Source organism: Lissotriton helveticus, chromosome 1_1, assembly GCF_964261635.1.
Source record: "Lissotriton helveticus chromosome 1_1, aLisHel1.1, whole genome shotgun sequence".
Classification (NCBI taxonomy): domain Eukaryota; kingdom Metazoa; phylum Chordata; class Amphibia; order Caudata; family Salamandridae; genus Lissotriton; species Lissotriton helveticus.
The window spans coordinates 1783933860-1783961326 of NC_136057.1; the positions used below are offsets into that span (position 1 = coordinate 1783933860).

The 27467-nt window shown below is 48.4% G+C and overlaps 1 protein-coding gene and 1 long non-coding RNA gene across 2 annotated transcripts in view; both read left to right on the forward strand.

The window, feature by feature from the left end:
- LOC144752479 (uncharacterized) overlaps positions 1-22008 on the forward strand; it is a 307677-nt gene extending 285669 nt beyond the window's left edge. The window contains exon 4 of the long non-coding RNA XR_013594119.1: positions 21987-22008. This is a non-coding gene — a long non-coding RNA (uncharacterized LOC144752479). The remainder of the gene's footprint in view (positions 1-21986) is intronic.
- A 37-nt stretch (positions 22009-22045) lies between these two features.
- Positions 22046-22600, forward strand: LOC144765405 (suppressor of cytokine signaling 1-like). Its single transcript, XM_078650324.1, has one exon. It carries the CDS (start codon positions 22046-22048, stop codon positions 22598-22600), a length of 555 nt encoding a protein of 184 aa, XP_078506450.1.
- The last annotated feature ends 4867 nt before the right edge of the window (positions 22601-27467 follow it).

Genomic DNA, 27467 nt, shown 5'->3' on the forward strand with positions numbered 1-27467 from the left:
GAGAGTGAGGGCGAGAGAGTGAGGGCGAGAGAGTGAGGGCGAGAGAGTGAGGGCGAGAGAGCGAGGGCGAGAGAGCGAGGGCGATAGCTAGATAGAGTGAGGGCGATAGATAGACAGATAGATAGAGTGACGGCGATAGATAGAGTGATAGCAGCAGTTCAGCACAGCAAAAGAGAACAGGGAGTTAAAGAAGGAGGTGGGGTGGAAGAGAGCAGCAGAACAGCACAGAAGAAAACAGGGAGGTAGAGAAGGGAGTGGGGTGAAAGAGAACAGCAAATGAGCACAGGAGATGAGAACAGAGAGTTAAAGAAGGAGGCGGGGTGAAAGAGAACAGCAGATCGGCACAGGAGAAGTGAACTGGGAGTTAGAGAAGGAGGCGGTGTAAAAGAACAGCAGATCCGTACAGGAGAGGAGAACCGGGAGTTACAGAAGGAGGCAGTGGAAAAGAACAGCAGATGAGCACCGGAGATGCCTCTCCATAGTCTGAAAGTCCTTGTGCTTAATGTGAGGGAATTTAACAATCCCATTAAGCGCCAAGCGATTCTGAATTACTTGGAGAGCTCGGGGCTGACGTCTTCCTGCTACAAGAAATGCATTTGCTGGCCAAAGATTGTCACAGACTTCGGTCCCGGGCTTTTCTGACTCAGTTCTTTTCCTCTGGATCCTCTAAATCTGCCGGGGTGGCGATCCTGATATCTAGGGCTTTTATGGTTTAAATCTTTTTATTGTTTATAGAACAGACAAATGACAAGGACCCTCAGCTCCTCAAACATGGTGCAAATATAGACAGCAAGGTCGCTTTACATTGTTACCATCGGTAATAAGCATGGAGCGGGCCATCAAGAAGACAAAAATAAAGACAAAAAGGGAACTAACCCCTCCCACCCACCTCCCCAACCCAAACCCACCCTACTCCCTCCCTAACCCACCCATCCTTCGTCCACTAGGGTGTTGAAAAAAGGGGAAACATGAAAAGAATAAGGTACTAGTTAGAGGTGTGCTCTGCGGGCTTTCTTGGCTGAGCCACTAGGAATTTGAGTGTCGGGGAGGCGTAACGGCCGTAAGTACCGAGGACATATCAGCTCCCTGAATTCCGATACTAGCAGTGTTAGAAAGGGTCGCCATAACTCGGGGAATTCTGACCCTCTACCCGACAGCGTGAGTGTAAGTTTCTCCATACCCAGCACCATCCAGAGCCTCTGAAGCCAACACGAGCGTGTGGGGAGTTGGATGGACCTCCAATGGACCAGAATATTCTGCATAGCCGCCCCTAAAGCAATTGCAATCACGACCATCACATAATCACATTCCACATCCAGGTAGAAGCCAAACCACTCTCTGTCCAACCCAGGAGAACAAAAATTTGGAAGAGGAACCTAGATAACATTAACCAAGATTCTCTTGCCACCGTCAGTCATCTCTTCACACCCCCAACCGAGGCATTAAATGACGTTCATGCTCTGACTAATCAGTACTTCCACTCTATGCAGAGTGCACTAGACAACTTAGCTCCCCTTCAATTAAAAAGAGTCTCCACAAAAGTTACGAACCCCTGGTATGATGGGAGATTAAGCGAAGATGGGAGAGCACTGAGAGCAATTGAAAGACAATGGAGAGTCGCTCTATCTGCTAGCCGCCTCAGACTGTTAAGAAGCACGAGAAACACCTACTTCAAGAAGATCAGACGATCAAAAGCAGATTTCATAAGCAATCAACTAGATCAGGCCAAAAACCGACCGAAAAGATTGTTTGAAATAATTAAAGCTCAATCTACGTGCGTCTCACATTCCCCCCAAACTAATCCGGAAGCATTACCCAACTGCGAGGAACTCGCTTCCTTCTTCACAACAAAGACAGAAAGACTAAAGACAGACCTGCTCAAGGATCTAGTATCTCTTAACATCTCACTCATGAATTCCCCACTGACCACTCACATGACCTGCTTAGCTAAACCAGACCCCAAGAACAACGCCGCTTGGACCGCCTTCGACTTCTACAATGAAGAAGAAATCTTGAAAACGCTTGTCTCTCTCAATCCCTCCAACCACTTCACGTACCCTCTACCAGCTTCCCACTTAAAAGCCTTCACTCCATTGCTGGTGCCCCTCTGGACTAGGATCATAAATAGCTCCCTTCTGCTCGGAACTATTCCAGACATCCTCAAAGAGGGCCAGGTATCCCCCATCGTGAAGAAACCTACGGCGGACCCGTCAGACCTGAACAATTATCGCCCAATCTCCAACATCTCGACCTTGGCTAAACTACTAGAAAAATGTGTTCACATGCAACTCAGTAATCACATCGATCACTTCAACCTGCTCGATCAGTTCCAGTCAGGCTTCAGATCAGGGCATAGCACGGGATCAGCCATGATACACATAATCGACGACGCACTTCAACTACTGGACCAAAACAAGGCCTGTTTGTTAATCCTGCTTGATTTGTCTTCAGCCTTCGACACGGTCAAGCAGGAGAACCTACTTGACTTCCTCGAACACAGAATGGGCCTATCAGAAACGGTGTTAAACTGGTTCTCTTCCTTCCTCCAAAACAGAACCCAAAGATTCAAGATCAACCAATCTCTATCTAAACCCGCTCCAGTCCCCCTAGGAGTCCCTCAGGGATCCTGCCTCTCCCTGACAATCTTCAATCTGTTTATGGAACCTCTCACGGAGCTACTCAATTCTTCAAATATCCAATACCACATGTACGCCGACGATACACAACTTTACATTAAGGTCTAATCACCTGAAGACATCATGGCCTTGAACTTAACACTTCAAAATACACAGACATGGCTGGCGAGGAACCATTTGAAACTAAACACCCTAAAAACAGAATTTCTACTAATCGCCCCCCCCAAACAAACAGCTAGCATCGGCGAGAGGATGAAGCACCTCACAGCACTCGAAGGCCAACCGCTCATCATAGATTCTGCTAAATCCCTAGGAATAACACTTGATAATAAGCTAAATATGCAGAAGCACATCAGTGCGGCAACTAAAGGAGCCAAATTCCAAATGAATACTCTTAGAAAACTGAAACACTTCATCCCGCCTAATGACTTCAAACAAGCAGTTCAATCTCTAGCTATCCCGAGAGTGGTCTATGGAAGCGTTGCCCTCTGCGGACTGCCCAGATCTACCACCGCTCCCCTTAGAGCATCAATCAACTCAGCCGCCAGACTCATCACCGGCACCAAAAGAAACTGCCACATTTCCCTGACCTCCACGCCCTCAAATAGCTCCCTTTTGAGGCCTGAATCCACTTGAAAATCGCCGTGATGACACATAAAAGCGTTGCATCAAAAAACCCCGAGATACCTAGCAGAGAAACTAGTACTATCTGGTGGTAACAGATCCACCAGGAGCTCTAACAATTTACTTCTCAAGTCACAGCGGTTCTCCAAGAAGAAGACATACATCCATACCTTCTCAGGAATGGCACCCAGGATTTGGAACGCCCTACCCCTGAAACAAGGCTCAACCAATCCGTAGCCTTTTTAAAAAAAGAAGTGAAAGCAATTCTATTAGCCAAATTTACTTAAATCTTATCATACACTCTTTTATATATGTGTTAACCGTGACTTTGCACCATATTTGTACTAGCTGATTGTACTTGTTAGTTATATGACGATCCTCCTGCCTGTGAAGCACTCTGACACCCGCAAGGGTCTTGTTCGCGCTATAGAAAACTTAAAAATTAAAATAAATAAATAAATCCTACTTTTCCGGGACCTGAGAGGATACATCAGAGGATTAGGTAAGCCCAGAAGAATATAGGAGGGGAATCGTGGAAGTTGTATCTCAAAATGTAGGTCAACCTCATCAAGCACCTGGGACCAGTATGGCTACAGATGAGTACAACTCCAAAGAACATGTTCTAGAGTGCCCACCTCCCCACAACCCCTCCAGCAAAGGTCACTTCGACGCGAGTCAAACTGTCGCAGGCGCTCCCGGCGTATAATACCAATAAGTGACTATTTTTGTCAGTGTTTCGGTGAGCCCTGCATGGTAAGCTGAATGCCGTGCCCTGTGATATATACCCTCCCACTCCTTGTGTGTGAGGGTTCTCCCCAGGTCCCTTACCCAACGCTCACGTCCTGCATTGTGTGTATGTGTAGTAGAGGCTAGCAGCATCCTATATAGATCCGAAATTACCTTTTTGTCCGAGGTGCGGGTAACCAACCATTTTTCATATGAAGTCAGCAAACGTGTGCGTGCGGTCTAACCTGTGGGTGCATTGCCAAGTGGCAGAGCTGAAGGTATTCCAGCTGTCCCGTTTCGGAAATGCCGTAATGATCTTTGAGCTGGGGGAAGGAGATGATGCCCTCTAAATCAAAAAGATGCCCCAGGGACCTACAAGGGGAGGAGCGCCAAGCAGGAAATGCACGCGTGTCTGTGCCCGGTCGGAAGTCCGGATTATCAAACAATGACATCATGGGTGACGGAAAAGTGGTCAGCTGCGCCGAGACATTGGTGCGGTCCCAGGCCTCCATGACTGTGCTAATGATGAAGGAAGCATGTAGGTTGGGGGGCCGACGCGACTTGGGAAGGAAAGGAAGCCCCTGTAGGGGTCTGCCCGCCACCGCTTGATCCTGAAACAGCCAGTGTTTCTCCGACTCCAACCTCTACCACTCCACCAGATACCGGCTCTGGGCCGCATGATAATAGATTTGAAGGTCTGGCACCCCCACTCCTCCACTCTCGGGTGGAAGGACCGCGATCTGATGTCGAAAACGTGCTTTGCGACCTTTCCAGATAAAGCGGGAAAGCTCCGCTTGGGTCTGTTGAATCCAGCCTATCGGTGGTTTAAGTCGGAGGGTATGGAACATGTACAGAATTTGCGGTAGGATCGTCATCTTGGTGGCTGCGATTCTGCCCAGCCAAGAGATAGTACAGTGCTTCCACCTGTGCAGCTCCGCACGTATGCGGGTGCGAAGAAGGGAATAGTTCAAATCAACTATGGTCGGAAGGGTCGGAACTAATTGGATGCCTAGATAAGGTATGGCCGAGTCCGCCCAGCGGACCGGGTGTTCCTCCCGCAGGAAATCGAGAGTGTGTTGGGAGAGAGACAGGTCCAACGCCATGGATTTTTCAACATTAATTTTTAAATCCTGACCATCTAACAAAGGCCTCTAGCTCAATAAAAAGGTGCGAAGAGCCGTGACCGGTTCCGACAGGGAAAGCAAAATATCGCCCGCATATTGACTAATAGTATGGACGTCACCCCCAAACTTAATCCCGGTGATGACTGAATGTTGTAGAATTCTCCGCGTGAGGAGCTCCATGTAGAGTGCAAAAAGAAGAGGCGACAGGGGTTACCCCTGTCACGTGCCTCTACTAATAGGGAAGCGGGAGGACGTATGACCATTGACACGAACCGTCGCCATAGGAAGACGATAGCAGTTCAGGATCCGGGTTCTGAATTTCTCCCTGAGCCCAGCAGCCATCAGAACCATTTCCAGATAAGGCCAATGCACCCTGTCAAATGCCTTTTCGGCGTCAATTGCCAGGAGCATATATTCGCCCTGGGTGCGGGATGCCTTCTTTATCAGGTGCAGAATGCGTTTGGTGTTAGTGCTAGTCTCCCTATGGGGGATAAACCCGGCTTGATCAGGTTCTACCATTTGGGCCATGTACGGCGCCAGGCGGGCCGCTAGTATGCTAGTATATAATTTGATATCTAGATTCAAAAGTGATATGGGTCTGTAGGCCCCGCAAGATGTCTTATCCTTTCCAGGCTTTGGGATAACGACTATGGCCGCCTCCAGCATCTCCCTTGGGATGGTGCCTGTGTGTTCAAATGTATTAAAAAGGCCCGTGAGCAGAGGGGCTAACTGAGAGCAGATAGATTTATAAAATGCGTCCGGGTAACTGTCAGGACCGGGTGATTTGCCCAACTTAAGGCGAGAGATCGCCGAAATGACCTCTTCTGTTTGAATGGGTCTATCTAAAAAGTCGGCCTGTGCCGGGGACAGGGATGGCATATTAGCCGCAGCAATGTACTCGGCACTGTGCTGAGCGTCGAGATGGTCACCAGCGTAGAGGTCCGCATAATAGTCCCGGAACGTTTCCTCTATGCCTCCGTCCTCCACTACGGTGGTTCCGTCCGGCCTACGAATGCACTGCACTCCCTGGCGTTGTCGCTGCTCCTGCAGTTTATTAGCAAGGAGACGGCCGCATTTATCGCCCCCGGAGTAAAAGGAGTGACGAAGCCGGAGGGCTGCGTATTCGGCCCTGTCTTGGTCCAAGGCTGCAAGTTGCTTCCTCTAGACGCATAATTGCCGCCTCGCGCCGGAAGCACCCATTCTCTGATGCAACTGTTCGAGCTCCGACACCCTCTGCGTAAGTTCCGCCTGTTTATGGTTCCTCCTTGAGCAGAGGAGATCGCAATAAATTCCCCCCTCAGAACCTCCTTCAAGGCTGTCCACTGCACTGCCAAGGAGGTGTCGGGGTTAGCGTTAGTAGTAAGAAAATCAGAGGTGGCCTTCTGGATTTGCTCGGTTATTTTGAGCTGCTGCAGGATGGTGTCACGTATTCTCCAGTGCCTCGGGCCCGAGTAGAGCATGGTAGGCGAAAGGTGGCCAGGACGGGGGAATGATCCGACAGCGATGCCATCAATATGTCAGAGTCGGTGGCATAGGCCTGGAGTGAGGTAGAGCTAAGAAAATAATCCAAGCGCGCATATGTCTTATGTGCCCCAGAGTAGAATGTGTAGCTTCATGTACGTGGTTGGAAATGCCGTCACAGGTCAGAGTGCCCCAGGTCACCCATGAGAGTCTTTCCCACCCGCGGGAGAACACCCACCTGCGTCGTCCTCTGGCAAGAACGGTCCAGGTCATTGTCGAGTACAAGATTAAGGTCCCCCCTCAAGCAGCAAATGTCGGTCGGAAGTGGAGGCTGCCTCTCTCAAAGCGTTGTGTATAAACTTTGCCTGACCTTCATTAGGCGCATAAATGGACCCCACCACCAGAGTCAACCCCCCGACCGAGAATTGGTATGTAAGAAGCCGACCCTTTAGCTCTGCTTCCTTCTGTATTACCTTAGCAGAAAATAAACGGGAGACCAGTATAGCTACCCCGGCAGACTTAGAAGTGTTAGAGGAGAACAGTTGCGTGGGGAAGTACTTGGAACAAAGTCTATGATAATCTTTAGACAGAAGGTGAGTCTCCTGGAGGAGGCAGATGTCTGCCCCGGATTCTTCCAAGTAGTTTATCACCGCCTTGCTTTTGGTCGGGTTATTCAAACCCTTGACGTTGAGAGTAAGGATCTTAAAAGAGTCGTGAATCATTTGTGGGACAAGAAGGGACTGTGATATAGAGCATCCCATCTATGGGTGTAGTCAAGAGGAGGGAAAGTAAGGCAGTGTCAGGAGGGAGGACAGAATACGGTGGGGGAAGAACAGGAAGAGGTGGACGAAGGAACCCAATCCCATAAAGAAACACCCCAAACCCCATGAACAAGTCAAGCAACACAACCAAAATCAAAATCAAAAACCCCAGTCCAAGTAGGAAACCAATGTTCCTGTAACAGTGTCCTCCTTCCCAGAGTGTCCAGGAAGTCATCATTACGGGGATCGCAGCTTGGGCAAGAAGGACGACTCAGGCTCCCCGCCGCCCACCACCAAATAGAGCCACCATCAAGAACAGGTAGAAGACACCCGGAGCGCTGTCACCCCACATCACTACTCAGACCCGCCAGGGCATCAACAACGGAGATGAGGGCCTCCTGTCTCCCCTTCGCTATATCCTGGTTGTTTGGTTTCCTGAATCGATGTCTCCGCCTGGGCCTCTGCCACCCCGAGGGCGAAGTCTCCGGCTCTGAGTCATGGCCCCGCTGCTCCCCGTCCGTCTGTGGCTCCGCCAAGCCCAGCAGCCGACAAGCGTCTGTTAGGGAGCGTATCTGATGGAGCCTGTCCTTGTACCGAAAGATGAGGCGGAATGGATGCCCCCAGGAATACGTGATGTTCTGCTGTTGAAGAAACTCCGTCACAGGGCGAAACTGCCTCCTGCGTTGAAGTGTAATCAGAGCAAGATCCTGATAGAGCACAGGTGAGTGTCCCTGGTAGGAGACCGGATGCATGATTCGTGCCTTGGCCAGGTTGGCTTCCTTGGTTTTGAAGTCCTGCAGGCAGACAAGTATGTCAGCTGGGGGAGCGTTAGGCGAGCGGGCCGGGCCTACCCTGTGCGCCCTATCCAGGACAATGGGAGTGAACTCTGGGGCCCCCAGGATGTGGCGAAACAGGCCCTCCGAAAAGGCGAAGAGGTCCTTAGTATCGTCTGTCGGCTTCACCCCCCGGATCCTGATGTTGTGCCGTCGGGACCTGTTTTCTAAGTCCTCCAGGTGGGTCTGCATGTCAAAGTGCTGATCCTGTAAACTAATGAGCTCTTGTTGCATCATGGTCAGGTCCGACGACGCGTTGTCGCTCCGGGTCTCGAGGGTGGCAACACGCTCACCCACACTATCCACCTCCCTGCGGATTTCTCGCATTTCCGCCGTTAAGTCTGTCTTCACAGATTGTATGTCGGACCGGAGGGTGTTAAAGAGAGACATTCAGGAACGATTTTGTGATGAGGGCTTCTCCGGCCTCCAGCGGGGTCTGCAAGGTCGCCATCGGGCCCTAAAGAGTAAGAGTAGCGGGAGAGGAGGTGGCTTTCTCGAAGAGCTCTTTCAGCGATTTCTGCTTCCTCATCCTGGCGGAGGACATAATCACCCGGCCTCCCCTGTAGTGTCAGAAGCAAGAAGTGGACACTCGCCCTTCTCCGCGTCGAAGGGCTCCCCCAGGGCCGCGCACAGCCCAGGACCAAGGAGGATCGCACAGCCATGTGTGTCACCACCAGTCAAATACCACACAGAAGACTCGGTCCAGTGCGCCGAGGCGACTCTCCCAGGATCCTCCCCGCAGCACCAGGCAGGCAATGAACAGCGCCCACCAAGTCTGCGCACCTCAGGCTGGGCCCACCCTGCAGCTGCCACCCAGGGCGCCTGATCTCCAACCAGGAGGCACCCCAGGAAGTTGCATCGCCCCCGGCCCTTTCAGGACAGTGTCCCCTCCGGAAGACACCCCCAAGTCGGTATCCTCCTTGGCACGGTCAAATGTCTGCAACTAGGCACGCCCGCTCTATCCCCGAGTACGCCAGGGGGTGGAAGCAATCGGAAGGAAGGCCAGCCGGGCCTCCAATGACCCCCAGTGCAGTCAGACGCGGCTCCCAGCCTGATATGTGAGACACGTAGTGCCAGCTATGGGCATCCCCAACGCACTCCGCCTTCCCCACGGTGCATCTCCGGTGTAGGGCTCCTCAGGTGCATGGTCCCAGCGCTCCCCTCGCTCTCCTCACCTCCTGGGCCCAGCCTGTTAATGGACCTGGGGCCCGGCGTCGTACCACAGGCAACACTTACTCCGCCGCCGCTAATGTGCCTGACTCCGGTCTCGTGGGGCCCGCCACATCAATGCCGCCGTCCTCTCCTCCGCCGTGACGGCAGCGGCCGCACCGTTCCCACGCTGCAGGGAGCCGACCAGGCACCAAGCGGGTAGCCCAGGTCTGCAATAGGGCCCGGCTGCTGAAACGGTCTCTCTGGCACCGGTCGCGCTCTGGCACCGCGGCACCTCCGCCGCCAACCTCGATGCAGCCACACCCAGCCGGTGAAGATGGCAGGTCCCATCCCGCCTCAAGCCGCTCCCACAGGGTCTGGAAAGTGCGATCCTGTGGCGGCAGCCGCACGGTCATCCATCGGGTTGGGCCGGGGCTTTCTAGCTCCTCGGAACCACAGGCCCACTGCGTCCCCGCCCTCGCATTGATAGCAGGCCGGCTTTTGGGAAGTTTGCCTCGGCTGGCCCGATCACGGGCCGCCCCTGTCGCGAGGCCTGCACCGGCCTCCGAGGGCGTCTCCACCCAGCACCAGCGACGGGCGATCACCAACAGCCCCACAGGAGGGAACGACACCGGCAGGTTGGGGGCTCGTTTCACCACCGGGAGCCGATGTCGGCGGCTCTATAAGGCGCTATTTTCTGCTATAGGTGGCAGACGACGGGCAGGAGCTCTGCAAGTTGCTGCCTACCTTGCCGCCATCTTGGCCACGCCCCCATATCTAGGGCTTTTAAGGGGAGAGTGGTGCAGAAGGAGGCTGAAATCCAGGGTAGACTCCTCACCTACCAACTGTTGATTGGAGGCCGCGCGCTGATCTTAGGGTCCATCTACGCCCCTAACGAGGGACAGGAACGGTTTCTTCATGAAGCGCTCACCGAGGCAACCGCCACACTTGAGCGCAGGTTACTCTTGGGGGGGAGACTTCAATCTAGTCCTTAACAATGAGCTCGACAGTTTGGTGCAACACTTCGGCCAGGTGGGTGCCCTTTCTCGCGCTGGACTTGCTAGGCTGGGAGACCTGAGCTTGATAGACCTGTGGAGGGACCTCCATCCAAACTCTAGAGAATACTCTTACTACTCTGGCGCTCACAAGACCTACGCTCACCAAGACAATTAGGGACATCACACGCTCTTCCGATATCCTCGGGGCCGCCTTATCGGATCATGCTCCGGTAGTAATTACCTTGACTGCCCCCCGTCCGGCTTCCTACCCTGCAGTGGCGCTTCCGTGACACCTTCTTACACCACGGGGACACGGTTGCCCAGATCCACCACACGCTCGATGAATAGCTATATTACAACGACAATGCTGACACACCAATCTCCACTAGATGGGAAGCCCTGAAAGCTGTGGTTAGGGGAGAAATCATCGCTGTCTCCTCGGCAGACAATGCAGAACGTAAAGGCAAGATGGAGGACTTCACCCAGAAAGTGCGTGAGTTAGAACAGATCCATCCACGGACTGGAGCGCTGCACATCTGGCGTCAGCTGAAGGCAGCCAGATCGCAATTAGCTGCCATTGATTGCGATAAAGCCGAATACGCGGCTCTTCACCTGTGCCGCTCCTTTTATGTCAGCTGTGACAAATGCGGCCGACTATTAGCACACAAACTGTGGGAGTAAAGGAGATCACTGATCAGGCAGGCCACACGCACAATGAAGACGCTAACATAGCCAAGACTTTCCGTGACTTTTACACACAACTGTACGATGCACAGCATCTACAGTCTACGGACATAGATACATATCTGAATCAGGTTACTCTTCCCAGCCTGTCCCAAGCATAAGCTGACCACATAGAGCGGGAGATTCGCCTGGAAGAAGTAATCTCCGCCATCTCGTGCCTAAAAGTGGCTAAATCACTGGGTCCAGACGGCTACACAGCGACTTTTTATAAGCAGTTCTGGCACACACTAACTCCTCTTCTCATGTGCCTCTTTAACTCCTTCGCTTCTTCGGGGGTGATCCCTCCTTCCATGCTTCAAGCGGATGTACTGGTCATTCACAAGCCCGGTAAGGATAAGAAGCTTTACGCAGTCTACCGGCCTATCTCTCTTTTGAACATCGACCTGAAGCTCTATACTAGTATCCTCGTGACTCACCTAGCTCCCTATCTGCCTGGGTAAATCGGCCCTGACCAGGCGGGGTTTATACCCCAAAGACAGACCAGCGACAATACGAAGCGGGTGCTTCACCCCATCGAAAAGGTTTCCCGGATCCCGGGTGACTATATTCTCCTGGCCATCGATTGCGTGCACTGGCCTTACTTGGAGCAGGTGCTGCTCCGTTTTGGCCTGGGGGAGAAGATGAGGACCTGTATCCTCAACTGTTACTGTGGCCCTGCGGCTGTGGTGCGAGTGAATGGGCGTGCGTCCACCCCCTTTCACATCCACAGAGGCACTAGACAGGGTGCCCTTTGTCTCCCCCGCTCTTTGCCTTATATAAGGAGCCCCTGGCGCAAGAGTCCGTGAGCACTCAGGGATCCTGTGAATACGCTTTGGCAGTGATACCCACACCATTAGTTTATACGCAGACGACGTTCTGGTCACTCTGACGGAACCTGCGACGGCCTTGGGCACCTTCTTGAAGGAGCTGGACTCCTTCAGGGGGGGTGCGTCCGGGTTCAAAGTTAATGTCACCATGTCCAGGGCTCTTAACCTTTCCATGCCACCCCAGAAACTGGCAGATCTACAGACGCGCCACTCCATACAGTAGTCTGCCGACACGGTCCCCTAGTTGGGGATCCAGTGAGCCTCCACACTACAGGCGACGGGGGAGGTCAACTATACCATCTTGCAATCTCACATCCGTGCGGACCTGCAACGTTGGAAACATTACCCATCTCTTGGCTGGGTCGCATTGCCGCAGTTAAGATGACGATATTTCCCAAACTCCTTTATCTTTTTCAAACGCTCCCTCTACAACCTCCCACCGGCTGGCTCCAGCGGGTGAAGACGGAACTTTCTCAATTTATCTGGCATGGTCGCAAACCGAGGATGAAGCGGTTGGTCAGTGCCCTCCCTCCGGATGAGGGGGGCATAGGAATGCTCGATCTCGCGCTGTACTACAAGGCCGCGCAGCTCCGACACTTGGTGGAGTGGAGCCGGGCCGAGTCAGAAAAGCACTGGCTCTTTCAAGACCGGGCGATAGCGGGCACTTCCCTGATGATAATCCCTTTCCTTCGGAAGGCCCAGCACCTCCCAAACCTCTACGCTTCTCACATAACCCTTGCGACACTGTTGGTCTGGGAAAAGACAAATAGGCAACACGGGCTGACGACTTTCCCTTCCCCACTCACTCCTCTTTTTGGCAATTCAGACTTCAGACCAGGGATGGGTGAGACCTCCTTCCCTCTTTGGAGAACCACTGGTTGCCGCTCGCTAGGTCCCCTTTACGACGCCAAGGGATTTGTGGCCTTTGCACAGCTACACGCTGATTACGGTCTCCCTGAATCTGAGCATTTGCACTATTTGCAGCTACGGCATTGGGCTTTACACCCAGACAATGGATCACAGGTCCATAGACACCTCACCCAGTACGAGAGATGGCTGATCACACGTACCTCAGACAAGAAGCTAATCTCAGACCTGTATAGAATGCTCTTATCCCGCTACACTCACACCTTCCATGCAGGGCGGGCCCGATGGGAAAGGGACTTGGGTCGTGATCTCACTAGCAAGGAATGGGAACGGATCTGCTATAGGGTGCGACATACTAAGACTCACCTGGGCCTCACCGAAACCTTTACGAAACTCGCATACTACTGTACTACTCCCCTGAGCTCATGCACCGCATCTACAGCGCACATAGCCCGGACTGCTGGAGAGGGTGCGGGAAGGTGGGTACACTCGTCCATCTCCTATGGGAATGCGAACAACTGACACACTACTGGACTCAAGTCCTCGATGACGGCGACATGGATTTAGATACAGAGATCCCCCGTCTTCCCGAGTAAATGCATCTGGGGGTCCCCAACCCGCTTGCCTATCCGCTGAAATCTTGGGGGAAACACATGGCACTTGCGCTGGGCTCTGCCTCACAAAACATTCTCACACATTGGAAATCTACACGTACTTCAACACTCACAGGGTGGCTTCACCGCCGATGGCATATTTTGGGCATGGAGAAGATTTTGCTCACCGCGGCTGGCAAGGGCTCGGATTTAACAACCTATGGCAGCCCTTCCTGGCTCTCCTGGCACAGGACTTTAGAGAGTTGACATGCCTGAGTTACCTGCGCCTTTTGTGCTTGACACCACCGGACGCCTCCACGTCGGAGGCGGGCCATGCCGACTAGTTGTCGCCCATCTCTGGGCGGGCAGGGTTGGGGGGAACGGGGGAGATGGGGGAGTGCGCTTTCCTATTTTCTCTCTCTTCTCTTTTCCTATTTCTGGGTTGGGGGGCTGTTTCTTTGGTCTCATTCTTATTGTTGGATTCTTCTGATAAACTTATATGTTATTAGTTTGCACTGGAGCCCTGCGTGGCCCAATTGGTCGCACTGCTGTTTTGCAGGTTTGCGGTGCATGGTATTTACTTCAATAAAAAGATCTAAACCATAACAATTACAGCCTTCTTGACGAATACCAATTTGGCATCAATCTGTACTGTGGCACCCAAACAGCACTACTACAGGTGATTCATAATGCTCTTTATATCCTAGATTTGTGCAACTCTAGCCTCCGGATTGTTTTCGACTTATCAGTAGCCTTCTACACCGTAAACCATATCACACTCCTTTAAACACTGAATAGACATTAATGGCGTAGTCCTTAAATGGCTTGATTCATTCATTATGGGTAGGTCGTCGAGAATACAAATTGATGACTTCTCACAACTCTGATGGCTGTAGATCAAGAGGTCTCTTGATGTGTCCAAGTGTTCTATCCTCACTCCAACCTTATTGAACCTTTATGTGCAGCCTCTTGGAGTCCAGGCTTAGAAATGACAGGGGCCCTCTATCATCAATACACCAGATGAAATCCAACTGTATTTAAAGGTCTCCTCTTCACATGACGTATTGCCATCGCTCTAAGCTCCGTTCAAGGCTGGATAGCTTCTCATTTTCTAAATCTGAACCCTGTGAAAGCTGAATTCCTCCTCATCGAAATCAACACTTCCAGGAATATCCTGGATGGACTCACTCAACATCCTTAACAGCAAACCCACCATTGTTGACAGTGCCTCGTTGTTAGAAGTCATCCTAGATTAGACTCCGTTTACAATTGTAAATGAGCACAATGACCAGAAAAACACAATATCAACGGTGTCCTCTCTGAGGAATCCGCATATACATTTCAGAGCAAGACATAAAACCTCTTCTTTAATCACTGGAATTCTCCGGAACCGACAATTGTAATTCTCTGCTGGGTGGTCTCCCCAAGACCCATCTCATCCCTCTGAAATCACTTCTTTGTTCAGCTGCACGTTTCGTCTATGGGGCCAAAATGAATGACCACACCTTGCCTGTGCTGTTGACTCTCATTATCTGATGCACAAACATAAGCTCATTGGAAGCTCTAGACATTCACAAAATGCCAAAGTACTGTTGCTTTAAGCCTCTGAACTTTATAAAGGAATGACGTGTGGCACAATCATTCTCAGGAAACTCAACCAGAATATGGAACTCCTTGCCCCCAAACCTATGCAACACCACCTCGCTGCCATAGTTTCTTACTAAGTGAGCCCCTAGGATTGTTGAAACTCTCATTCATATATTCAAGTGGAGTGCTCCAATTGTCCTTAATATCCTATTTGTCTATTCCCGTACTTGATAATTGCTGTCAAAAAGTTGTATGATATTGAAATTTAATTAAAAGTCTATAAATGTCTCTATCTTACTTTCTCCCCCCGTGTGTATCAGATGTGCTATGGCTAAGCAGAGCTTAATTTAAAAAAAAACAATGAGTGCATCGATCCAAAGGTCTTTTTAGACACCCGCCCAGGCACTATGAAATTGCAAAGCTGCCTAGCCTTCATTCCATTTGTGCCTCTTTCTGCCACTAATATGTTCTTTCTGTCTCTTAATAGCACTCGTACAGGTTCTTTTTCACCCTTGCTTTCTCCTTTTGTCAAGGGGTTCTTATCTTTCTCTTCCTCCTCCTTCTGATGATGAAAAGTACGTCCCAGTGGCCACCATCAGAAACCAGTGGTTAAGCACAGAAGGCAAGTATCGTGTTGGCAGCTGCACCATGCTCAGATGAGCCGACTTGTCCTTCAGTGTTCAATTTTAAGGGTCTCATTCACAACTTACGATTGCTCAAAATAGGTTTTGCAAACAACTTGCCAAGTGTATTTAGAGAGGATGGAAAACAGGTGGTCATCCAATAGAAGCCTCTTATAATTTCTCCTACCCGAATGTGCCATTCATTCTAAGAAGGCAGTACCATCCCCAATAGTGAAGCCATAGCAAAGACCGGAGACAGTAGCCGTGCCCACCACGAAATCTCATACCTAAGTAATACTCAGTGTACTGTACTGACTTAGGGCACAATTGGCTTATATATATTTTTTGTAAATTACTTAAATGTTATGCTGTTATTTGGGATTGGGCTGAAATAAAAGGAGGTCTAAGACTACACCATACAACTTGGTTTTATCTAGGACTGTCACCGTGCACCAGAGACTGACATTGGAGCCAATAACAGTTGAAAATTCTCTGAGGTGTTTTAGTTGATTATCCTATTTGTTCTGACACATAATCTAATGAGTTACATGCTTTCTCACTATCTGTTTGCTTTAATGGCTAGTTTAGCCCTCTCTTCATTTTTGTAGACTTTGGAGATCTTGGTGCACACCTGGTTTCCATCACTTGTGTGACATCCAGCCACTATTGGTGTTGGTGATATACCTTGTCCATAATTATGACATCATGGTTATTTATTACTTTACAAAGCCTCATAACTTTTCAAGATATTAAATACTTAGCAGAAGTGCCTGGGTAGTAGATGTGCTCCTGTGAGCCACAAGGTAATTTCCTCGAATAACCATCTAATTTGGAGCATGCCTCATAACATTCTCAAGACCCTTTCTTCTTGTAAATGACCTTCCATTGGGCAGTATTGGAAAAAGTGCTGGCTGTTTGATCCTTTGCAAATTTCAAACTATAATTTTCTATAGAGACGCAAGCCATATGTGTGAAGTCCAATGGTGTCTTGGCTCCCTCTTGTGCTATAAAAAAACCAGATAGATAAGCTAGGGTCCTTTGCAAGCTTAGTATTAGTCACCTCCTTTTGGAGTACAGTGAATACATTTCACAATTCCCCATCTTCCACTGGTCTTTTGTGTGTACAATTTCGGGATATATTGACTTAGACATTGCATCCTGTCGAGGAGGTGTACAGACGTTTGTGCTTCTTGCAATCATATCAGGTTGCAATAGAGCAACCACTCTTGACGGAGAAGGCCAGAGGCACTAAACTCGCCAAACATACTTTATTCTATAGGCATCTGTTGACTCCGACATAGTCATACTCTTTCTGAAGTGTAGAAAATGGTGCATACTGCTAAGGACAGCTAACATAATGTAAATGTTCACAGATATCCTGCTATGTGGCACCAGTTAAGATTGTTAACCATAATTCTCAAAAATCTGTATCAGTGCCTTTCTTACACACGACACTAGGAGGCAAGTGAGGACAGTTCTTCACACTGGGAATGGGGAGTGCACTTCAACAACCTTTATTTCATTGCATTGAATTGCACTTGTGTTTATATTGCACTCCATTCCCCTGAAGAGGCTCCAAAGCACTTAAAGTGGGCGGGCAGGGTGCTACCCCATTGGTTTTGCACCATTAGTGAGACCCACTGGCATGAATATAAACTTGACTAGAATATGAGACTCTGTCTCAGTCGGATTAATAAATGCCTCTGCAGACACCTCTTTGCCCAGCAATGAGACTTGTACCCCCCCCCCCTCACTAATACCTAACCATGTGAGCCCTGCTCTCCTGGTGTCTGGCCAAGGACTGGAGCATGAGGCACACACCCTGCTTTCAATGTCCCAGGCCTTCTGGCGTTGTCTGTGTCGTGGTCTCAGTGCAGAAAACCCTCTCTACAAGCCTGTGATGTCCCCATGATGGATCAGCGCGATAATGAAGCAGATGGCTGGCACTGTGGCATGCCTAAAGTCTTAGATTTCATAGCACTAAGGTATCAATGGCTGATGTCCACACTGGAGACCCTTACACCCACAAACTAAAAATATATTAAACAGAAGCTCATTCTGTTACTGTTAGATGCTGGCTCATAAACGATGACCATACTTATCGTGACTCAATGAGTCCAGGCCACGTTGTGCCACCATCAAAGGTCCACTTTGAACTGTATTACAATTTTGAAAAAAAGGCAGCAGGATGAGCCCTGCTTTCATATGTCGAATACTTTTTAAGGGCTGCCTCAGTTTGGCAAAATCAATGTGATTAAAATTGCATTATTTAGGATTCTGTTCAAATTCACGCACAAGTAAGACTTTTTTTCTTAAGTAGAAAGACACTTTTATAGTGACTCTCATCCCAACGAGGTGAAGGAGTATTGGGTATTTTTTGCCTTGTTCTATAGAACAAATTTATTTTAAATGCATGCCCAGTGGTTATCCCTGATGTGGCGTCAGACTTTCATTTTAATAAGTCCAATTTACTGCTAGCATTGTTTCTGAGTCTAATCTGCGGCACACATATCGATGCACAACTTGCACTCAAAAAGGGCTGTGTGTTAATATGTGGCCAAAATCTAACAAGATATTGGATATTTATAGAATTTGATTACCGTCTCTCTAGAACGGAGAGTGACAATACTTCACCACTCCCCAGTAATCCTGAAAAAAGCTGATGACTTCTGAAGTCTTTCAATATGTTCATTTGTAGCCACCTCCTGTTAGGAAATTATCAAAACTTAGGGTGGAGTTTCAAGTGCCTCTTCCCACCATAAAGGTAGACGGGTTTGTACTTGGTGTTTGCATAGGGTAGTTAGCACTGGTTTGTGCCAGGAGGAAGCATGAAAAGGCCCCAACAAACCTTTCTTCAATGTTCCATGGAAATACGATTTTCCTGAGAATTTTAAGAGGCGGGTTCCTCTGGCTCGATGCTGTGCTGCTTTTCAGTCTTTACTTATGAGAATCACATTTCTTTCTTGTAAGGATTCTAATTATATTTGATATTACTTCAACGGGGAGTGTTGCTATTCTTTTCGTTAATTCCCCAGTGTTCTTTTTTTTAGTTGTCCTTTTCGACTGAACAGTCACTGTGGGCCCTATTACGATGTCGGTCAGAGTGCTCCACCGACCGACATCGTCTCTTTGTGGGAACTGACTGACCATAGGTCGGCAGTTCCGAACACCATATTACAATGCGACCGTCCACTCCCATTTCTCTATGGGAGCTTCTGCGGCGGGTGGAAACCGCCCGCAGCACAAGCTTCCATAAAGAGATGGGTTTGTGTAAATCCCTGCACTGTATTGCAGGTACCTCACGGTGCCTTTCACACGGTGCAGGGCAACACTGTAGGTCTTGGAGGAATGAAGGCCCTGCTAGAGGCCCCCAAAGTCACTTTCTGACATGGAAAGGCTGTCGGAAGCCGACAACATCATCCTGACATCGCAAACACCGTCCTTAAGGGATTATGTTGGATTGACACAGTCGGATTGACCGGCTGGTTTAAACTTTGACCGCCAACATTGAAATTCTGAGGTCGAACTGTAAACCTACAATATCGGTCGGTAAGCCTCCGACGAGCGGTTGGAGGCTTACAGACTGATATCGTAATGAGGCCCTACGTGTGCATGGCATAATTATTTTGTCAATACTGCAATAGAACATTGTATGCTAAAGGCAATACCCAAAGGCTTTCCAGCAGCAATGACGAGACACTGTGGTTAAGCAAAGAATCCACAGGTGAATTGTGTCTTGCTGCACATTTGTTGTAAAAAACACATTGTTTTTCAGCTGGAGACTCCAGGACTTATTTCATAAGCAGTAACTGCAGGAGATGACTTGGAAAAATAAAGATACATGCCATAGAAAGCCGTTGGGCAGCTACATGAACATCAACACATACTTTCAGCAAGTGTAACTGCCTAGATTATGAGGTATGTGATGGACCTCAGATGTAACAGGCACCACCTGAAAAATATTTCTGTAAAAGATAACTACGTAAAATGTCTCTGCCCTGTTTGATTACTGTATGGTGTTCCAATCTGCTTGTGAATGTAAGAGAGGTCACATGTTGCAAAATGGAATCTTAGTTATCACTAACAGTAGTTCTTCAGTATAAAATTCATCAGATTCACGAGCAGCATCCAGATTTTAGCAATTTGATTTCATACAACAAAGTTGAACAACTGACCTAAGATGCTTTGGTTACAGCAGAGTAAAGCAAGAGGTTTCAATTTCCCCATCTCTTATTCTGTTTTTAGGTCTCGCCTAGTCAGCGCTTTGAGGCATGGACTTGAAGCTCCGCACATCTTTTTAATTGGCTCTTGTCACTGTCCTTTACAAATGGTGGCTTTTCATTGATCAGTAGGCTTAGTAGTCCCGCCTTAGTTCTGCCTTTTCTCTTCTTGTAATCTCTATGAGGACACCCCCGTTACGTGTTGTTACTCGATACTTTGTAAATACAGCCTCAGGGCACTATGTTGTTAAATGCGACCGTCCACTCCCATTTCTCTATGGGAGCTTGTGCGGCGGGTGGAAACCGCCCGCAGCACAAGCTTCCATAAAGAGATGGGTTTGTGTAAATCCCTGCACTGTATTGCAGGTACCTCGCGGTGCCTTTCACACGGTGCAGGGCAACAACTGTGGGCCTTTGAGGGATGAAGGCCCTGCTAGAGGGCCCCAAAGTCACTTTCTGACATGGAAAGGCTGTCGGAAGCCGACAACATCATCCTGACATCGCAAACACCGTCCTTAAGGGATTATGTTGGATTGACATAGTCGGATTGACTGGCTGGTTTACTCTTTGACCGCCAACATTGAAATTCTGAGGTCGAACTGTAAACCTACAATATCGGTCGGTAAGCCTCCGACGAGCGGTTGGAGGCTTACAGACTGATATCGTAATGAGGCCCTACGTGTGTATGGCATAATTTTTTTGTCAATACTGCAATAGAACATTGTATGCTAAAGGCAATACCCAAAGGCTTACCAGCAGCAATGACGAGACACTGTGGTTAAGCAAAGAATCCACAGGTGAATTGTGTCTTGTTGCACATTTGTTGTAAAAAACACATTGTTTTTCAGCTGGACACTCCGGGACTTCTGCTTGTGAATGTAAGAGAGGTCACATGTTGCAAAATGGAATCTTAGTTATCACTAACAGTAGTTCTTCAGTATAAAATTCATCAGATTCACGAGCAGCATCCAGATTTTAGCGATTTGATTTCATACAACAAAGTTGAACAACTGAACTAAGATGCTTTGGTTACAGCAGAGTAAAGCAAGAGGTTTCAATTTCACCATCTCTTATTCTGTTTTTAGGTCTCGCCTAGGCAGCGCTTTGAGGCATGGATCTTTTTAATTGGCTCTTGTCACTGTCCTTTACAAATGGTGGCTTTTCATTGATCAGTAGGCTTAGTAGTCCCTCCTTAGTTCTGCCTTTTCTCTTTTTGTAATCTCTATGAGGACACCCCCGTTACGTGTTGCTACTCGATACTTTGTAAATACAGCCTCAGGGCACTATGTTGTTAAATGTCTTTCTCCTGCCTGCTCTTGCAGGCAGAACACGTTCTCTCGCAACGCTTTCTTTTTCTTCCATATAACCAGCTCTGCACACCTAGTGGATATAATGGCAGGCGCGCCTTTCTTTTCTTATTTGTGTATCGAACGTGGCTGCCTGTTTTCTTTTCTATTTATGAACTTTTATTATAATAGCACCTGCGCTTTAGCTTTTGACATCATACGCGTTTAACGGTAAAGCACAAGTGCTACCTTTTGTAATAAATGTAAATAAATAGAAAAAAATGTGCCTGGTCGCCATTTTTTTCCTATTTGTTTGCTTTTGTTACAATCGGGGTGCCTGCGTTTTAGCTTTAAACATCATAAGCTATAGCGCTGGTGCCGCGATTGCTTCAAAAGTAAAGAAATAGAAAAAAATATGTTTTTTCTATTTCTTTACTTTTGAACCAATTGTGGCACTTATGCTTTAGCTTAAGATGTGTAAAGCGCGAGTGCCGTAATCCATTTGGCAATGCGATAGCTCTCACATTACTGAAAATTTGAGTTATTGGCGTTGCATGAATATTAGCAACGCCAACAGCTTAAACTTTCATGTAATGCGAGACCTATTGCATTGCAAATGCTTGTTTTTTGGGTGAGGGGAGGGTGGGATTGGTAGCCTTCCATCTCAGTACAGCTTAAAATTCCTAAAGTGAGAGAGCCACGCTTGTGTCTGAATGTTTTAAAAAGGGTGGGAAAGCATTCTGAACATGCGAATAGAGTGAGTCTCCTCCATTTGTCTAGCTAACTAGTGTTGCAGCTAAGTGGTTTTTCGGTTTTGATATCTGCTCCCATCTCCTTGTGTGAAAGCCATTCACTGGTTTACAGGATTTTCCCTTGTGAAAATGTTGTCTATGTTAGATTTCAGTCACAGTTCACAGTTTCCTAACCTCCTTTTCCTCTCCTACGCAGGTCTTAACTAACAGTATTGAGGAGGATGGAACTTGGCCCCACGCCATGGGTCCACTGAGATGGTCGGAGGGAGGGTGCCGGTCAACACTGTGTCACCAAGCTGCCAGTCCACGCACTACCGTGCCTTCAGGAACCGAGAACGAGAGGTGGTGGAACTATCAGTTGCCAGGCTGCAGAACAGTGGCTTCTACTGGGGCCCTCTGTCAATGGGAGAGGCCCATGAGAAGCTCAACAAGGAGCCAGTGGGTACTTTTCTTGTGCGGGACAGCTCCCAGCACCACCACCTTTTCACCTTGAGTGTCAGCATGGTGGGTGGCCCAGTCAGTGTGCGGGTTGCATTTCATAAGGGCCACTTCTGGCTACGGGAGCACTCAGCAGACTGCCTGGTCAAGCTGCTGGAGAAGGTGGTGGACAGAACCCGTATAAGGCCCATCTGCTGTGAAAATGGTATCAGGCTAGTTCTGACAAAGCCAATGCGTTGCAGTCGGCCACTTAGCTTGCAAGAACTGTGTCGGCGAGAAATTATATGTGTTTATGGGCATGAGCGATTGTCCCAGCTGCCCCTGCAGCCGGTGTTGAGAAGGTATGTGGAAGCATTTCCTTTCAAGATCTGAGACCCTATAAATGATAAATGGTCCAGGGACCCAGCGTACTGAAATAAGCTACCTTAGCTCTAGATATGTCCACAGAGGTGACCGGAACCATGCTATTGACTAACATAGCAACAAGCTATCACTTCTTGGCTGTAATCTAAGGAGCAAGTGGCCCATCCCTTTCTTGCCTTCTTTGGAAATCCCAGACTTCGCATTGGAAGAGACTTCTACCAGCCAGTGAGGCCAGAGACAATTCTTTTACTTGTATGCATTCGATATAAGCTGGCACCAAAACAAACACTTTGGCTCATACCAGAGCTGCGAGAGGGACGTGCATGAGTACCTTTAGCCTACTTTTTCAGAAAACGGCTCCTAGACTATTGTAACTGGGGTTAAGTAAGACCCGTAAAGAAAACTAACCTGCTATGGACAGGACTGCGCATACAAAGAGAGAGCAGAGGCGGATCAACTAAGCTGGACTTTTTTGTGGTGCACTACGGGGAGACATTTGACTCCTTTTGGTACTTTATATTTCACCTCTGCAGACCATGATAAGGCTCGTCATATATCATTTTTGGAGGAGCACAATTGAAACATCCTGCTCTCGCTGCCATAAGTGAACCATAAGTGGTCTGACCAGCACTAAGATATTTCCCGAGAGGTTTAGAGTAATGTCTGCAAAGCTGAGATGGTTGGGACCAGTAGAGCTCAAATCTGACATGCAGCAAACTCCTGTATTGTGCTGGAGAATTTATTTTTAATGGTTTACCCATAGGTTAGTCTGCTTGTGGTTACTGTTAAGTGATGAGTGCTGATCTCGGCATGTATCTCCTGCATGGTTGAGTGATGCAAAACAGCACAGACGTCTTTTGACGAGGCCTTTTTGGCACGAGGGAAAACGCATGAGCATGGGCAGAAACATTGCTTAGTCCCTGGTAGTATAGTCCTTAGAGGTCAGACGAACGTTCCTAGGTACATTCTTCTTCTCTGACTGTTTTTGCAGCTTTAGTGTTGATTGTTGTTGACTCGCCAGTTTATCTGTGGCGTTGATGCATCAATTTTCCATTTCGGGTAATGTGGCTCCTGAATGCCTTTAGTCACAACCATTCTCAGCTGTATCAATCCTTTCCCATTGCCCCTTCTACTCACTCACTTTGCGTCTTTGTAACATAGTCTTTGGCCACTTAACATCTCGTGGGTATAGAATGAGGTGAGTTATTTTTATTAGACCGCTACAGTGCCTCCTTAATTTTACAAATTAAAATTCGTTTTTTGAGGGGTAATTGATGGAGCGGGTGAAGAATGGGTTAGGAGTTTAGTCTTTCAGAAGCTGCTTACTAATTGCCATTTAAGTCCTTTTTTGTCATCCAGTGAGATCCTTGCAGTGAAGGGGGCTGAGATGAGTTTTGGGGACATCGTCGGCACCACGTGTCAAAAACGGTAATACCTACATGATGCCAAAGACGTAAACAAGCATTGGCAAAACCAATAGGTTAGCCTTGTAGTTTGGATCCTACCTAAATATATATATATATATATATATTTTTTTTTTAAAGGCTTCTGTAGTAACGATTCAAAATACTGCTTTCTGTATACAGTGCATCAGTGAGATAAAAAAGTAATGTGTGATGATCAAGAGCCTGATTTAGAATTTGGCATATGGGATACTCTGCCACAAATGTGGGGGATATCCCATCCTCCTTATTCCAGGTACATTATATCCTAATGCACTTGGTATAAGGCAGACTCTTGCGGAGTACCCGTCCACCAAAATCCAAATCAGGCCCTAAGTGTACTTTTGAAATGTAAAACTGCTCCCCCGGATTGGAATGCAAGCATTTCATAAGAGGTGGAATGATACGCTATACAGCCAACAGTATGAGAAGAGACAGCAATACCCTTGTGAGGGGACCCAAAGCCCATTCTATGTATATTTTAAAGAACTGGTAACAGTAGATCTTGCAGACAGCTGCGCTGTCAACCGAGAGCTAGTAAGATTCCAAAAATAAGTCTTCACTTTTGCCTTCACATTTGCACTTTCAGTGCAAAAAAAGTAGTGTTCTCTCCGACCCAATGTTTTTCTGAAATTTGATTCCAAAATGAGGAATTAAAGAGCCTAGTTAGTGTCGAAGATCATCTTTGTATATGCTTCCAGTCCCATTTTAAGACCATATTTGTGTTTATTTAGCCACAGTGTATGAAGTGTAAGCGTGGTAAAGCACAACAACTGCCATTTTGTAAATAAAAGAAAAATGTGTATTTTGATTGAGACTTTTGGTTACTTTCTTATTTTGTGGGAGTTTCAGAAATGCTTTAAAAAAAGTGAGGCTGCGTTTGTTTTTGGTTGGGTTTACCAAATGTAATAGGTATGCCTGTCACTTATTTCCCTTACTTACACTTGTGGGAATCGGGGATAAAGCTCTGGTCTGGCTCTTTTTTTTTCTATAAAGAGATCACGAGTAGTTGTTGTTACCTCAGCCATTAAAGTCCATTGTGCAGAATTTGACCCTGCTCTCTTCTTTGGTCCAGCTCAGGCAACTTTAGTTTTTTCAATGCCTCATGTAATTGAAACAAGCATGGGCAAAGCAAACAGCTCTGGCCTTTGCAAGCGTGCTTTTTAAATATTTTTTTGCAAAGGTATGCAATATTTAAAAAATGTTTTAAAAATTGGCAAACATATAAATGATATAAAAATGAAGGAGTGAACCCGCAGCTCCACCACATGAGCCCTGTTATTGAAGTGCATTCCTTTTCTTGCACATATACACATGTGGTCAGGCAAAATACTGTCACTCATTGTGCAAGACAGCCAATGGATGAAGTGGGCTGACCCATTGCCCTTTCTGTATGCTTTTGCAAAACATGAGGTTGACGAGATAGCTAAAGCTGTCTAAGAACCAAATCTTAAATAAGCGTTAGTTTTGAGTCAGACCTCTTTAACCCTGGTCTATTCAACTGGCATGTTACTTCAGCTCATCAAAGCATACAGGAAGGGCAGTAGGTAAGCGCACTTAAGCCATTGGCTGCCGTGCACTGTGAGTGCTGATATTTTGCCTGATGACATGCGCATTCATGTTAAAAGACATATGCTAATCAGTAGGAACTTCTACCAGAGGAGATTGGTGGGGCGGGGGCAGGTGTGGGGAACGAAAAAGAAAATAAACAAAAAAACATACCTGGGTACGGCCAACTGGAGTCCCGGCAGCCGGAAGCACCCAGGCTCCACTAAGCTAATCACAATCCTGCAATGCTGCGTTGTGATTGGTCTGAGTGCCCTGGTTCGACGCTCAGACAGTGAATGGGAGGTGGGGCATGTCCAATTAATCAATCAATCAGGGGAATTGTAAGCACGCTACTCACCCGTAAGGGTCTCAAGGCATTGAGGGGGGGGGGGGGGTTGGGGGGGTCAGTAGATCTGTTTAGCCGAAGAGCCAGGTCTTGAGGTTCTTCCTGAAGGTGTTCAGGGAGGGGGTGCGTCTGATGTCTGCTGGTAGCTCGTTCCAGGTCTTGACTGCAATGTGAGAGAAGAATCTTCTGCCTGCTCTGGCTCTGTGGATGCTCTGGGTTTCGGCCAGTGCGAGGTTGGAGGGACGGAGGTTTCTTTTGGGTATGTGGAAGTTGATTCTGTCGTTGAGGTATATGTGTCTGTTGTTGTGTAGGCATTTGTAGGCGTGAGTGAGGATTTTGACGGTGACTCTTTTCTTCACTGGGAGCCAGTGGAGTCTTCTTAGGTGTTGGCTGATGTATTCGTGCCGAGGGATGCCGAGGACGAGTCTAGCGGTGGTGTTCTATTTTTTCTGGAGTTTGTGGAGTAGGGACTTGTTGATGCCGGCGTAGAGTGCGTTTCAGTTGTCCACTGCTTGTGATGAGTGCGTGGGTGAATGTCTTCCTTGATTTAGGGGGGAACCATTTGAAGGTCTTGCAGAGGATCTGGAGGGTGTTGAAGCATTTGGAGGTGACGGTGTTGACCCGTCAGTTCATGGTGAGTGACGATACTGAGGTTTTTGGCGTGGTCTGAGGGAGTGGGTAGGCTCCCGAGGGCGGTCGGCCACCTGGTGTTGTCCCATGCTGAAGGTGTGGTTCCAAGGACGAGGACTTGTCTTCTCTGCTTTGAGCTTCAGGCAGCTGTTGGTCATCCAGACTGCAACGTCTAGCATTCCTTTTTGGAAGTTGAGTTTGACGGTGGTGGGGTCTTTGGTGAGGGAGAGGATGAGCTGGGTGTCATCAGTGTAGGATACGATGTTGAGGCCGTGTTGTCGGACGATGGCTGCGAGGGGGGCCATGTAGATGTTGAAGAGGGTCGGGCTCAGTGATGACTCCGGAGCGACTCCGCAGGTGATTTTCGTGGGATCGGAGAGTAAGGGTGGCAGCCTGATCCTTTGGTTTCTTCTGGTGAGGTATGATCGGATCCAGTCCAGGGCTGTTCCTTGAATTCCGGTGTCGTGTAGTTTAGTGACTAGTGTGTGGTGAGAGGCGGTGTCGAAGGCCGCTGATAGGTCGAGTAGGATGAGGGATGCGGAGTGGCCTTATTCCAGGAGGGTGCGGATGTCATCTGTGATTGCAAGTAGGGTGGTCTCGGTGCTGTGGTTGGCTCGGAATCCGGATTGGGACTGGTTGAGGACGGCGTTCTCTTTGATGAATCGTGTACGTTCCCTGTTGACTGTTTTTCTCTACAACTTTAGCTGCAAATGGGAGGAGCGAGATAGGCCGGTAGGTCTTTAGGTCGGTGGGGTCAGCTGTGGGCTTATTGAGCAGGGGCCTGACTCTTGCGCGCTTCCAGTTGTCTGGGAATGTTCCAGTTTTGAAGGTGATGTTGATGGTGCGGTGTAGTTCAGGTGCAATGACGGCAGTGACTCTGTGGTAGATGTAAGGAGGGCAGGGGTCAGGG